Here is a 15429-nt window from a genome sequence, read left to right on the forward strand (position 1 = left end):
TTTGTTAAAAATTGGGACTTACACCTGAACCCCGCTAGGTACTTCTTGTAACAATCTGGTGAGGCAAATGTTGGAAGGGAGGGAGACAGGCTTTTTAAAGAAAGCCTACCTGTCTTCCTGAGTCCCATTCCTCATGACACTGGGGTGTCAGGGTAAACCAAATAAGGGGTGGCATCTATAGGAAATCTGCTAAAGTCATTTGAATTCAAAATACATTAAAATATTTTTCTTACCAGATTAAAAAAAAAAAAAAAAACATGCAGCCCCAATATGCCCCATGTGTCCTGAATTCATAACTCCTCATCTAGTCTCACCTCCTCGGCACGGGTCTGACTAACTTGCTCAAAGGGACAGGTGACTTGGTGAAAAGTCTTACAATAACATTTGAGTTTGTTCAATTCATGTCACTTTTTTTTTTTTAAGATTTTTTATTTGAGAGAGAAAGAGAGTGAGCGAGAGAACCAAAGCCGGGGGGAGGAACAGAGAAACAGAGGGAGAAGCAGACTCCTGGCTGAGCAGGCTCAATCCCAGGACCCTGGGATCATGACTTGAGCTGAAGGCAGACGCTTAAGAGACTGAGCCACCTAGGTGCCCTCATGTCACTTCTTTTTTTTTTTTTTTAAGATTTTATTTATTTATTTTAGAGAGAATGAGAGAGAGCAAGCACATGAGAGGGGGGAGGGTCAGAGGGAGAAGCAGGCTCCCTGCTGAGCAGGGATCCCGATGCGGGACTCGATCCCGGGACTCCAGGATCATGACCTGAGCCGAAGGCAGTCACCTAACCAACTGAGCCACCCAGGTGCCCCTCTCATGTCACTTCTTAAAGGTTCTGTGTAAAGAGTTCAAAGGCGCTGGCTGAATATTTTGTCAAGGTGTGGTCTCATCTGTGCTCTCCTTACCTGCAGGTCTCCTAAGAAAAGCCCCCACCCCTTGCAGAGCCCCTGCCCCATTCACCAGAGCACAAAACATGTTTTGTTGTTCTCTCTGTGTTTCACAATCAAGTAGTGAATAAAAATACCTGGTTCCCCTGTAGTTTTGAAAAACACAAATGTTGGAGAGAAGAATAACTAGAGCTTTTCACACAGAGAGCATTTTCTTTGTGTTATGAGGATGGTAACTGTCTCTTTAAGAAAGAATCACTCATGAACTACCATTGATGTTGATGATTCGAAGTTGAAGGTGGTTTAGGATAAAATCAGCTCTTGCTCCCGGGGGCACAGCTTACCTGTAGGGTGATGTTCGTTTGAGGCCGGACCTTGGCTGAAGGAATTTGAAGATAAGACTCTTTGTTGACAAAATTCACGCTGACCAACTTTTCACACTTCTCTCCCTGGTAGCCCGGCAAACACTGGCAGATGGGCTCATTTATCCTGATGATGCACTGGGCTCCATTCTGACAATCAAAGTTATCACAGGGGCTGGTTCGAGGGAGGACCATGGGTGGAGAAAATTCACAGAACAGGCCACTAAAGAAAACAGAGCAATAGCACATTGTTTTTACTTAATTGCCGAGATGAGCTGAAGCCTTTCTGTGAGACTGAACTCTAAATACAAACCTCTGTTTCTACTTTTACCTGTAACCTTCGGGGCAGATGCACGTATAGCCATTCACTGCATCCGTGCAGTGGGCTCCGTTTCTACACTTGTGATCTTGGCAGTCATCAAAGTCAATGTCGCAGTGCTCACCCACATATCCTGGTGTGCAGTCGCACCTGTTTGAGCAAGCATGTAAATAGTTTCACACCCAACTGAGCCAAAGTAAGTAAAAGGGGTGCATTTCATCTAGAAAAATAGGCACTGTCTTTACAAACTTATTGAGTACACCTAAAACCACTGTAGCATTGTGTGTCAACTATACTTCGATACAAATAAGTGAAAATGAAAGCAAAAAATGCAAAACTCACGTGAACAGACTGATAGAGCCCTGAAATTAATGGATGCCTAGAAAAGTTATTCCATGATTTCTCACTGTGATCTTTCGGAGGGATGGTTAGGACTCTGATGATAGTGAACATCCACAATCCCAATGAACACAGAATTGCACCTGTATTCCTCCTTCCCACCCATCCTTCCTTTCCTTCTCCCTATCATGTTTGCTTTTCTGCTTCCCTCCTCCCTCCCTCTTCCTTCCCCCCTCCTCCACCTTCCTTCCCTTCCTCTCCCTCCTTCCCTCCTCTATCCTCTCTCCCCTCCCTCCCTCTGTCCCCACTCTTTTTGCCTACAGTGTTCTCTGTTTTCATTTGCTCTGATTCCTTTGAACAGTGGAAACCAAAAAAAAAAAAAAAAAAAAAAAAATGCTATGTTGTAAAATTTACTAAGAATATTAAACATATTTTAAAAATAATTAATGTTTTTGTTTTCTCATAGAGAAGGGATGTATTGGAATAAAATAGAATTTTATGAAAAAAATTTATGTCAACATTGGACACCCTAATTCATAATGAATCCAGATAATCATTATGTCAGAGCTGGGCTGACCTAATGGAGTAGGACAGGGAAAAAAATTTAAAAATTCCTGGGGTCAATTCCACTGACAGCTCTGAGCTTGTTTGTTTACTCTAGGGGCAGAAGGGAAGAAGGGGTCCCAGCCGCATTGATGGTGAAGAACCAGAGATAATATACACCTGGCGTTCTTGGAGCGCGTCCTCCGTGCCATGCCCTGTTCTAACCACTTGGCATACATGGATTCACTGAATCCTTCTCCAGGGTCATGGATTCATTGAATCCTTCTTCAGGGTCCACTATTTCACTTGACATATGAGGGAAATGAAGGACAAACTGGTTAAGGACCTTACCCAAGGGCATTCAACTTGTAAGTGTCACAGCCAGGTAGGAAACCCAAGCAATCTGGCAAGAGAGCCTGGATTTCTAACCACTGAAGGGTGAAGCACTTTATAGTTGCTGGAGGAAAAAGCAGTGTGTCAGGTGCAGTGGTTTTCAAAGGATGCTCTGAGGAGCGATAAGGGACCAGAGAAGGGAAGGAGGCTTTTGGCAGCTTCCTGCTTCCCTCCTTTCTCCTGCAACACTCTCCTGTTGGATTTATTAGTTTTACATGTTGGGCTTCCATGAGCATTTCTGTTTGGGGTTTAAGAGAGGGCTCACTGACTCTAGGAAAACAAACAAACCAGGAACCTACAGTTTATTTAAAGCTTTATAGAATCTGGACTTTGCAGTTACACAGAACTGGGTTTATATCCTGGCTTCATCTCTACATTTATGCAATCCTGACTAACTTTACTTAAACCTAGGTGTTCATATCTTCCTCACAGTACAAAATAATTTTCATCTCATGGGTTTGTTAAAAGATTAAATAAAACACTATCTGTATAAGACTCAGTATAGTGGTTTGATATATAATGCATGATCAATAAATGGTAAGGATTTAAACAATAATTCTATTAAGTCTTTATAATTCTATAAAAGTCTTTGTGGTTTAGTCTTGACTCATTTTCCAGTTTTCTATTTCAAAGCCATTAGGATTTAAATGAACGAGGATAATTAAAAATGCCGAAGTGAATGTGGACATTACTGAACACCAAGGGTTTTCTCTGAAAAATGCAAAATCAGGATTTAAGAGTTACCAGAGGGCTGATGAATTAAAATAAATGGGGGTATATAGCCTCTAAGGAGAATAGACTTTCAGCTCTGCATGTATGAATTAGGAAATAAAATGAGCTCACTGCAGAAGCATGCTTGCTCGAGAGCCAGTGGTTTTAATACTAAATCATAACACAGCAAAGTAAACAACACATCTGAAGTTAAATGGATCTTAAGTGGCCATATACGTCCTCAAATAGATGGACAAAGTCTGGGGAGAGAGCTTCCATCAATGTTAATGTGAGCAGAACCACTGAAATGCCAGGCATTAAAAGAAAGAAGAAATGCTTTGAAACACTCTGAATTATTTATCTGAGAAAAGAAATCAAAGTAAAAGATAAGAGAACCACACACTTACCACCAGTGGCTAAGAACTATTTTATATTCTCTTCTCAACAAATACTATTTTTCAAGCCCATTAGAACTTGGAGTCACGTTATGACCACCATTTTTTTTGTCTTTCTCTTACTCCTCAGATCAAATTTCAAAACAGAAGAAAATATTTAATTAAGAATTCCTTAAGGTTTGTATTATCAATAAAACCTCTCCCACTCCCTCAACTCTATTATCTGCCAAGGAGTGAGGAAGAAAGCAAAAAGTATAAGTTATTCGGTGGAAAAGCCCAACAGCTGACTAAGAAAGATGCATGCTTGAAAATACTGCTTATGGCAAATCACGATCTAAAAATATCTCAAAGTAATTTAGGAGATTTATGAGGTATATAATAAAGCAAGAAAAGTAAAACCAGCTCTGTTAGCTTAGTAATAAGAAAATGAATTTGAAGAAACAGTACAGTTTGTCCAAACAACATTTGTCAGTAGAGGTTTCTTTAGCAGCTTCATATAGTTTTGGGTTTTAAGCCCATTTTCTTTTTTGCAACTCCCTCTCTCAAAATGTGCAGTTGCTTATAATATGAGAGTAACAGCATACACCGTGACTTTACCTGCGTTCTGCTAAACTAATACAGCTATAAAACAAGCTCATAAGTTATTGCTGAAAATAATGGGTGTCCAAATCAGCTTGCCCAAAGGCCAGTAAGATGCACTTCTGTGTGTGTAATTTAATCGATGGTAAAGAGAAGATACTGAATTAAGGAGTAGTCTTTTTGAAGACAAACTCCCTTACTTTTTAATAGTTTCCTTTAAGTCCTACAGATTCTTTATCTTATAATTATGATGCACAAAGCCCTGTGGCATGTGCATGGCAGATAAGCAGTTCCGGAAAACCACTTGCTTTCCTGATGAATTTTTCTGAGAAATGATAATATTTGTTATGTATGTAAGTGGTGGCTTTTCCTTTTTTTTCTTTTTCCTTCTTTCTTTCTTTTTTTTTTTTTTTTTTTGGTAAGTGGTGGATTTTCATTTTGCTAAATTCAATTGTGGGCAGATCAAAGATGTTAGGAGTTAAAATAATTTACGTACAGTACTTGGATGAACAAAATGCAATGCAGAATCTTGTATAAATAAATATTTCAATAAGACCTCCGGTTTTTGCATAGGGTTGTAAACTAAAATATAATGGAAAGTAGAATCAAAGATATTCTTTTCTTTTTCAATAAGGTATCAAATGGAATCAGTGGGTACTGAACTATATTTGTTTATTCTTTTTTTTTTTAAGATTTTATTTATTTGAGAGAGAGGGAAAGAGGGAGGGAGGGAGGGAGAGGGAGAGAAGACTCCATGCTGAGTCCAGAGCCTGACGCCAGGCTCCATCCCACCACTGTGAGATCATGACCTGAGCTGAAACCAAGAGTTGGAGCTTAACCGACTGAGCCACCCAGGCACCCCTGTATTTGTATATTCTAGAACTATGTTTGCATATTCTAAAACCATATTTTAAACCAAAGTGAATAAAAAATATTCTGTAAATAAAATGAGAATAAGCATTTTATTCAGATTGATCTCTGAAAAGCAGGTCTGGAGATACTGACCCTACCTCCCATTCAACTTAGAGTATCTGATAATCTGTGGACAACTATCAAAATGTTAGAGTTCCAGCTCAATTCCCATCTTATAAAACTGTTCCCCACCCAAGCAATCTTTAATTCTTTGAATCCTATGGCAATTATGCCTGGGTCATTTCACTGAGAAGATAAAGTATGTGAATGTGAATAGCTATAAAACACTACATAAGATGGTAGTATTACCACGTACCCTGACCCATGGTAGGTGCTCAATCAATACTGGGTAAAAGAAAAAAATCATTGTATTTGCTAGTTGTCTGATATGAGTACATCTCCACTCTTGAACCCAGTTGTGTCATTCCTGAGAATCCAACTTACCTTCTATAACAAACCAACAGTAATGTTAATAAACTACAAAACATCTTAGAGGTAACCTGTATTCGAAAAATCACCCAACTGGGAAATAGAAAACCCAGCTCCCACGTCTGCCAATGAATAACCTTGAGATCTTTGGACAGCCACCAACCTGTCTGGGTCCTGTTTTCCTCATGTTTAAAATGAAGAATTTGGACCAGATGATCTCTAAACTACTGTCCACTCTAAGAAGAGAAGTTGCTGTTGATAGACCCTTAAACTATTTCAGGATTGTGGCAAAGGAATAATTTAATTTGATACCAAACATATTTCAGGAAGATTACTGAGGAGGAAAAAGAAGTAATTTTAAAGTTCTGGGTTTACTTGAGGGAGCCCTCTATCTAGAATGACTGCTCTATCATCCCACACAAGACAAATGTAAGGTGAAAGGGGTACTATTAATAACAATGCTGAGACAATAAGCATAAACTGGGACTGTCCCTGGGCATCCTGGGACATACGGTCGGTCCCTCCACCTTCCTCACCTTGGATAGTTAAGAATTGGTGCTGGCCAAAAAAATCTCAGTTTCTTTCAATTAAACTTCCTACTTACCACAAACTCACATTCAGATAATTAAGCACCTAGTATATATTACAAATTTATTTGGCTTTCAAATACATTTAAGTAAACACAGTCAAAGGCTACTTTATTTCATGCATGACTTCCCAGGAAGAGCCAGGAAACAAATGGAAATGCTGTCTTTTATTTTCTTTCCTGTACTAAAAAAAAGAAGAAAAAAGTCCATGCTGTATAGGAACGTTTATAAAAATGCCACTGACACTGGAGGATGTTCCTTTCATCCTGAGCAAAGGTGTGAAGTGAGGTCCTAAAAGGAAGGTGAGGAAGACAGTTCCCTGAAGAAAAACAGTGTCCCGCATTGTGAGCCCCAGGCAGTTCTGACTTACTTAAATCCCTTTGGCATCAGGATGCACTTGGAGTCGTGTTGGCAGGGGTTCAGTTCCTGGGCACAGAAGTCCAGCTTCTCCTCACACAACTCGCCTGTTAACATGGCAAACAGTGTTAGTTCACAGGGAAAGGTTAACAGGCTTCCTGCCAGCAGGCTGTCATGGGCCTCAGAAGTTAGCACAGCTTGTGACTGGGAAAAAAATAAATCACAAGATAGGGAAGCAGAAGATCCAAAATGCTGGTTATGCTGCTAACCAGGCTTATGATTTGGGACAACACAACTATTGTGGTTTGTAACTAATATGAGCCCCTTTAGAATATACTATTGGAATGAGGAAAAGGAAATCTGAATGCTTTTCATTTCTGTTGTTTTATTTATGGTGATTTGGGCTTTTTATTGAGGTATAGCATATACCCCAAGGATAAATGAATAGCTAGTGAATACTCACAAACTCACCCCACTCATGTAACCAGCATCCACATCCAGACACACACCATTCACCAGCATCCCAGAAGTCTGACCCCAAGGGTAAGTAACTATCTTAACTGGACCAAATATTAATTGTGTCTGTTTCTGAATGTGACATAAATAAAATCATTTGGTAGGTACAACTTTATGTCTTGCCTATCCTGTTGTTTTACATTTGGAAAAACAATCCTCATATCTTCATAGTCTCCAAGGTCTTATAAAGTCTGGAAGAAAAAGGCTTTGTTTCCCCCTTATGACTTAATTGCAACAATTCAACAGAATACTCCTTAGTTATATCCACTAAGATAGAAAACAGCAAAAGGAGAATCAATGGGAATAAAGGACATACACTCCCCCCCCCCGAGTATCACCTAGCTCATAAAGAATAAATTTTATCAATACATGAGAGCTGAAAGCATAACCATGCAGATTCTAGACACTCTATGTTGAATTATGTATCTGGAAACCTCTTAAGAAATGTCTTCAGTTACAAATAATATGGTCTATTTTGTGTTAGGCCAAATATGATTTTCAGTGAGACTTTCCCAATCATTGTGTGAGATAATAACTAGAAAGATATAAAATTTAAAAGTTCCCCCTTTGCTACCTTAGCTCTAAATCACTTTTTAATTGTGTTATATATAGTAAATGAATGAATAAAGTGACAGAGCTACACCGAGCTGTTCATTTACAAGGAACTATTAGAATTTTCATTCATTCAAGGTGTGTGGATTTAAACAGTATTGGTTAAAAATCAGGAGTTTGCAGCTCATTCCTTTGTTGTAAGACTGTCCTTTTAAGGAAAAACTTTGCTACCTGGTAGAAAGAGTTGCTTAGCAACTCAATGTGGCATATTATTTATACTTCAAGATCTGTATCCACGATGCAAATATGTAAATGTACTCAGTTATTCTATCAGTTTGGTGTATGGTAAGTTAGGTTTTTTTTCTGTCTCTTAAAGCGAACTAATTACACCAAAAGTCTCATATATTTCTTCAAGAAGGCTATCTGCATCTCTAGATTTGTGATACAACAAGGTTTTAACAACATCTACATGATAAGCTATTTTTAAACAGCATTTATTTAAAGCTTTTCACTTTCAATTAGTTTTACTTTAAGTAATACCCCTTGATGGAATTCATTCATTATAATTTATCAGCCTACCATGATGAATTCATATTTAGTTTTCTAATCAAATCTAATCGGTTGGATACAGGCTTTTTACAGTAGTCTATAGACAAAGGAGCTTGTAATAACTGATGATAGAGAGGGACCATTTAAGATATATAATAGATAAAAATACTCTATGTATTTTTCACTCTATACCCAAATAAGAAATTGTTTTAAAAATTATAAGAACAAGGGAAATGTTTGACATCTTATTCACTTGGATCCAATCCAATCTAACCCAACTCAATCCAATCCAATCAAGCCGACCTAAGCCACAGTTTGTTAAGGATTTACTGTATGATGCTGGGCTAGATTCTGAGGCTACAGGGACAGGTGTAATGGACTCTGCCCTCAATCAGCTCCCAGTCAACCAGTAGAGAGTCTGAGCTGGAGATACAACATAGAAAGAGAAATTCATCTCTAAGAGAAGAAATTAGAGTTGACCCTTTATTTTTCATTAGGTGTTTCTCCATAAACTTGATGTGGAAAGGAGTGAGAAAGGAGATGGTTCTATGAAACTGTTGGCTAAACAGACTGACCGTTCTTTAGTCAACAGCTTTAAGACTAAACATGCTAATTTGTATATGTGCTGCCGAAGCGAGCACTAAACATGCTAATTTGAATGCAAAAAACAAAAAACCACAAAAAAAACCTACTGATAGCTTTTCCTTATAAAATAAGTATATAATATTTCTTATAAAATAGGTATTCCTTATTTTATAAGGAATTTATCTTATAAGAATAGCAAAGCAGCAATATTAACCATTGCTGAAGTCATGTATGATAGTTCTTTGTTACCAATACATAGCTACACATTTGACTCTGGTTAAGATTGGTTGATTACTTCAAAAAGGATTTGTCTCCCTTTAAGTGTCACCAAATATTACAATACTAACAAATGTTACAAAAGCATCCTCTACATCCCATTACTGCCTAATTCACTTCTAAAGCCAAATCTTGCAAGCTATACTCATCTCCTATGTCTATTTATGATTTTACGAATTTATCTCAAGTTCATGTCTGGACTAATGGTGTTTCCTTTTGTTTTAGTAACTTTAATAAGTTCTGTTGTCAGTTTTTCTACCCATTATATATCCCTTCTTTATGAAACCTTCCTGGATCTTTTCAACCATTTGTTATCAATCTACAATTTTTATATCAATCTACAATTTTCATGTTTGCCTGTGCCTATCTTATGGCACACATATTGTATGTATGTATTTATTGACTTAATAAATATTTGTATAGTGTTTACTACTATATATCAGATAGTTTTAAACATTATACAAATATAGAGTCACTTAATGTTCATGAGAACCATTTAATAAGGAAAGGTAATAGGGCTGCATTCTTTTGGATGTCATGGATATTATGGCATTTACCTCATTCCCTTTCTTTGACTCGAAGATCACTGAGAGCAGTATTCTAGGGCATATTTGTCTTCATAACTCTATAAAGTATGATCTTATGACATACTAAAATGATAGTTATTGAAAAAAGATACTAGAGCTCTATCCTATTGACCTATATTCAACTTGGATCTCATTTTAGCATTTTGATATTTTTGTTTAATTTTTGCCTAATAATTAACCACCCATCTTAATAATAAATAGCTTATAACTTTCCTTTAAATATTACTTTAAATTTTCTCTGGCCAATTATTAAAACAAATGTTTTCACTGGACTATTTCTTTAATGTTTTTGAATTATATTGGATTCTGCTGTATTTGGGGGAAGGCAGATTTTAAAGTTCAAATACTGTCCCACAGTGGTGAAACTCAAGAGCTCAATATAAGATGGGAATTGTAGAAAGCTCCACAGATGAATGGAGAACTTTATTTATATCTACTTCTCAACCAGTCAAGAAAGTTTGGATATTTGAAAGCTGCATTGGTTTTCCATGAAGAATAGAAATAAAATTCACTAACAGTCATTCACTCACATGCTTTTAGTTACTATTGAAAAATTTCTCCTAAAATTCACAATATTGAGTGAACATTATGCAATCTTTCTTCCTTCTTTTCTTTCTCCCTCCCTCCCCCTCCCTCCTTCCTTCCTTTTCTTTTTCTTTCTTTCTTTCTTTCTTCCTTTCTTTCTTTCTTTCTTTTTTTCTACTTTTTTCTTTCTTTCTCTCTCTTCTTCCTTCCTTCCTTTCTTCTTCTTTCTTTCTATTTTTTTCTCTCTCTTTCTCTCTCTTTCTTTCTTTCTTTCTTGTGTATATATGTAGTTACAGCTAGTACCAAATTAGTGAAAAAAAAGTCAGGGGAGAATAATAGGAAATAAGGCAACTGTATTTGAGCTTTTGATGGTCCAAGGCCTGCCTGAGACAGTATCATCTGGGTCTAGCTTCCTTCCTGAGATAATAAAGTATGAGCTGATAGAAAGGAAAGGTGGAAATGTTCTTTATTCTACTATACATGGTTAATGTTATAATCGATTATCCTGTAAGCAGGTCTTTATATTTTTAACATGGCAGCAGGAAAGATAAGTCAGCTCACTGGAGTGGTTAAGGGCAATGTAGTTGAATACTGGTTAAATTTCAGTGCCCATGAACCCCTCAAGAGACAGGGGTCCAGACAAACACTGATTCCATAATTTAGCTCCAACCCACTCTGCTAAATCCCAGGAAATCCTAGTTTTTATTTGCTTTCAGCTCTATACCCTTAGAAGTTCCCAGTGTGATTTCGCCTTATGCTTGGAGTTTTAAGCTTTTTTCTTTTCCTTTTATTTTATTTTATTTTTTTGCGAGAATTAAAAAAAAGATGTGTGTGTGTGTGTGTGTGTGTGCGTGAGAGAGAGAGGGGGAGAGAGAGATCTATGTTTTGGAGAAGAAATGGAAAATGGTCCAACAGGAAGCCTACGATTATTTCTTCAGAATAACAAAGGCTAGTGAATGATCTGCTATAACTTGTGAAGAAAAGGTATCACATCTTCACCACAGGTGTCTTTTTTGTAAGAAAGTGACATCTAGTTCTTGGATCACTTCCTCCTGATTGTATCTATCAGGTAAGTATAGCAGAGAGTGGGCTTGGAAATAGACAAGTTCCACAGTGATATTAGTATGAGCTGTGAGGGAGCAAGGCAAGAGTGATGCCTTCTTCTCTAAAAGGGAATGGCTCCTCAAAGCCCACTCTTGAGGAGGAAATATGATCGCTACTTACTGAACACCTGTAAATGTGATTTTTCTGAAGAATTTTATATAATGGTCATGTGCCCACATATCCTGGCTTGCTCAGGACTGTCCTGGTTTTTATCTGTTGTCTCAAGGTAATTATCAGTAGTGTCCCATGCACTCACACAGATACCCTGATTTGAATGATAAATGTTACGGTCACCTTGTAGGTGGAACAGTAGAAGCAAGATCATCAGAATTAATGCTCTGTTTGGAGTGAGGGGTGAGCCAGCATAGAGATCCTGGGGAGTAAGTATTCTTAATGGGTGAAATGATATTTGGGTTGCTGAGTTATTGTTTAAAATGGCCTTCTGTGACTTATTCTGTATAAAACAGTGACTTGGTTGCAGGAAAGTGAACTATTTTTGTTGTTGTTGTTGTTGTCGTGGGCCCCAATTCTACATTGGTAAAATTATCTTCAGGAATGGAAGTTGTGCAAGGTCAACTGTGGCTCTAAAAAATATTTAAAAAAAAAAAAGAAGGGGAAGAAGCTTCTACAAAGATGGATAATGTAGACAGGAAGTTAGCAGAGGGAGCATCACCCTGAGCTGCACAAAACATTATTGCATTCAGTGGTAAGAACAAAGTGTCAGCATATGCCCAGAACCCTCTGAAGTTGTGATACCGTGAGGCAGAGCTCACAAATGAGGCAGAAATCCCAATGCATTTCAATGGTTGTTATGGTAAAGGGTACCTGCAGTTGGCATTGGCCTTGCCTCCTGCTTCATTTCAGATCTATGAACCTAGCTGATCTTAATGTTCCTTCCTTCTTAGGGGGGCCCTTCCTTTTATCTGCATTTATATTTCTGGCATCTTAACTTATCCTTTTGTTTACATTTCTTATTTACCAAACTTACTGAAGTAGTTTCAGAACTATTCCACGAACTTCTTCCATGATACCATATGGAGTGATCTCCCTATAGCTTTTTTTTTTTTAAAGATTTTCTTTATTTATTTGAGAGAGAGAGAGAGAGAGAAACATCATGAGAGGGGAGAGGGTCAGAGGGAGAAACAGGTTCCCCGCTGAACTGGGAGCCTAAAGTGGGACTTGATCCCAGGACTCTGGGATCATGACCTGGGCTGAGGCAGACGCTTAATGACTGAGCCACCCAGGCACCCCTATAGCTTTTTCTAATGATGATGGTAACAAATCAGATTTTTAACATCACCATACACTGTGAGTGTCAACTCTGTACGAGGACTTGTGCTAATGCTAGGAGTAAAATGGTGAACTGTGACTACAACGACAAAATGATACTCGTATTCTCCTGGAGCTCATACATGAAAGGGAGAGGGGAGAGATATTAGTCAATAATTTCTAAAGTAACCATAAAATTGCTTGTGTGATAGAGGCTAAGTAGAAGATGTCCTGGTGCTCTAGGAGGGGGACAGACCCTGCTGGAAGTGTTTCAGAAGAAGTGAGACTGGGAGGTGAAGGTGAAGGGGGAGTGCAGAGCAGTGGCAGAGTCTCTGTGCAGGAGGCGGTATGCATGGAAAAATCTTAGCTCTGACAGACTGGCAGTGAGCCTGGGGAAGCAAGGTAGCAGAGAAGGCCACAGAGGTTGGCAGGGGCCATGTGGTAGAAGGTCTTTACTCCATAGGCAATGGGTACCATGGAAGGGTTTTTAAGTTGGGGGATGATCAGATGATATCTGCACTTTGAAAAGATAATGGTATAATCTCATTTGAAAAGAACATTCTGGCTCCATTGAAGGATGGACTACAGAAGGGCAGATAAAAATGGACATGACAGATGACTCAGCTTGCACTCGGGTGATGGTAGATGAGATGAATGGCCTGGAGAGATGTTTAGGAAACAAAATTTGTGGGAATTTGTGATGGGTTGGATGAGAGCAGGGGAGAGAGAAGGAGTGGTCTCAGACTTCTAGGTTTCTGGTATGTATAGTAGGAAGTACCTTTCAGTGACATAGAAAATACTGAAATGACCAGGTTTTCTGGGGCAAAATCAAAAGTTTAAAATATAGTGATGTGGTGGGCGCCTGGGTGGCTCAGTCGTTAAGTGTCTGCCCTCGGCTCAGGTCATGATCCCGGGGTCCTGGGATTGAGTCCCACATCGGGCTCCCTGCTCGGCAGGAAGCCTGCTTCTCCCTCTCCCACTCCCCCGCTTGTGTTCCTGCTCTCGCTATCTCTCTCTCTGTCAAATAAATAAATAAAAATCTTTAAAAAAAAATAGTGATGTGGTATTATGGGTTGACTTGTGTTCCTTCTCTCTGTCCCCTAAAAAAAGATATGTTGGAGTCTTCCAGCAGCTCAGAATATGACCTTATTTGGAGATGGCATCTTTGTAGGGGTAATCAAATTAAAATGAAGTCACAGGGTGGGCCCTTATCCATTATGGCTGATGTTCTTATAAGAAGGGGAAATATGGCACAGAGAAAAGACTGAAGAGACACAGGGAGAAGATGGCTATCCACAGGCCAAGGAGAGAAGTCCACAAGGGATCCTTCCCTCAGGACCCTCAAAAGGAACAAATCTTGCTGACACCTTGATTTCAGACTTCTTACCTCCCTAAATTACTGTTGTTTTAGCCACCCATTTGTGGTACTTTGTTATAATAGTACTAGAAAACAAACCAGGTGGTAAATGCTAAATTATTAGAGGATTATAGTGGGGAACAAAACTTTCAATTTATACCATTGTTTCTTTTCTTTCTTTTTGGCTCTTATGTCTCATTTCTTATTTCATTTCATGTGGCTGTCCTCTCCTTGGCTTAAAATTTTCTTTTAGGTCTCTGAGATTCTCTAATAGAGTTTAGAATAAGTGGTGCACAAGGATAGGAAGCAACCCATGACCATGACCTCTGCACTGCTAGAGTCAAGGTCCAGCAGAGCACAGCTGAATAGGTGGGCTCTACATTTGCTGTGGGGGCTGGAAATCTATCTGCAAAGCACTGAGTCTGGGTGGACCTGGACCAAACCTTTCAGTCTCTCTACAAGGGGAACTGATGTTAACAGTTAGGGTTTGCAAGACAGATGGACCCGGACTGTAATGAAGATTCTCCTCCCCTTAGGGTATTAAAAGTGACAAAGGCCAAGAGAATCACAAGCAACTGTGTCTTGTAGAGAGGGAGAAAAGTGAGTCCAATGTCTTGTTTCATCAACTTTACAATGAATACGGAGATTGGCTTGAACTTGCAGAGAGCTACAGTTAATAACTACCAACTATCTACATTATTATTAATTTAAAAATAGTATGTTTTATTAAGGAAATCAACCACTAATAACAGGAGTAATTCACATGTACTCTGGAGTGAGAATTTCTTATTTGATCAAAATACAAAGCTGTTTTAGTTTAATAATTTTCATAATAGAATGTTGGGGAGAAATATTTTGAGATAGTTCCAGCCAATGATTAAAGGACATGAATGATGATGCATGATGAAGTCCTTACTCTGGAGAAGTTACAATATGGAAAAATGAGAAGAAAAAAAGATGCCTAATTTTCCAGTATTCTTTGGGTTTCATTTAGTGACTAAATTATGGACAGCATCCTGGCTTAGAAACTGGCTGAATGACTTATTATTTTTGTTTGTTATTAAAAGCTCTACAACACAGTCCCCAAATCCATTATTACCCCTAAAGGGATTCAAGGTAAACTATGCTTTCAGGAAGAAGATATTTATGAAGAGTTAGCAGATGGACAATTAGTTGATTTCTATCTGCCAAGAAATTTGAGCAACAGCATGTCTCACCTGGGCTTATTCAGTCCTCAAAGCCTGCTGAGCAGAAAAGAGGTTGGTTATTTGGTCCCTGGATTAGGATTTCTGAAATTTTTCA

General features: G+C 38.4%; 1 protein-coding gene across 6 annotated transcripts in view; it reads right to left on the reverse strand.

Annotated features, from left to right (window-relative positions):
- The window catches only part of SLIT2 (slit guidance ligand 2), a 364058-nt gene that overhangs the window by 19400 nt on the left and 329229 nt on the right, over positions 1-15429 (reverse strand). For all 6 annotated transcript variants that reach the window (XR_004679286.1, XM_035005227.1, XM_035005226.1 and 3 more), the window contains 3 exons: positions 6821-6914; positions 1575-1712; positions 1226-1466 (listed from right to left, as the gene is read on the reverse strand). Coding sequence is in view for 5 of the 6 variants with exons in the window: in XM_035005227.1 (XP_034861118.1) it covers positions 1226-1466; positions 1575-1712; positions 6821-6914 (473 nt within the window). In the remaining variant the exon portion in view is untranslated. The remainder of the gene's footprint in view (positions 1-1225; positions 1467-1574; positions 1713-6820; positions 6915-15429) is intronic.

The sequence above is a fragment of the Mirounga leonina genome, unplaced genomic scaffold (genome assembly GCF_011800145.1).
Source record: "Mirounga leonina isolate KUSES-001 unplaced genomic scaffold, KU_Mleo_1.0 Mir_129, whole genome shotgun sequence".
In the NCBI taxonomy this organism is placed as follows: Eukaryota; Metazoa; Chordata; class Mammalia; order Carnivora; family Phocidae; genus Mirounga; species Mirounga leonina.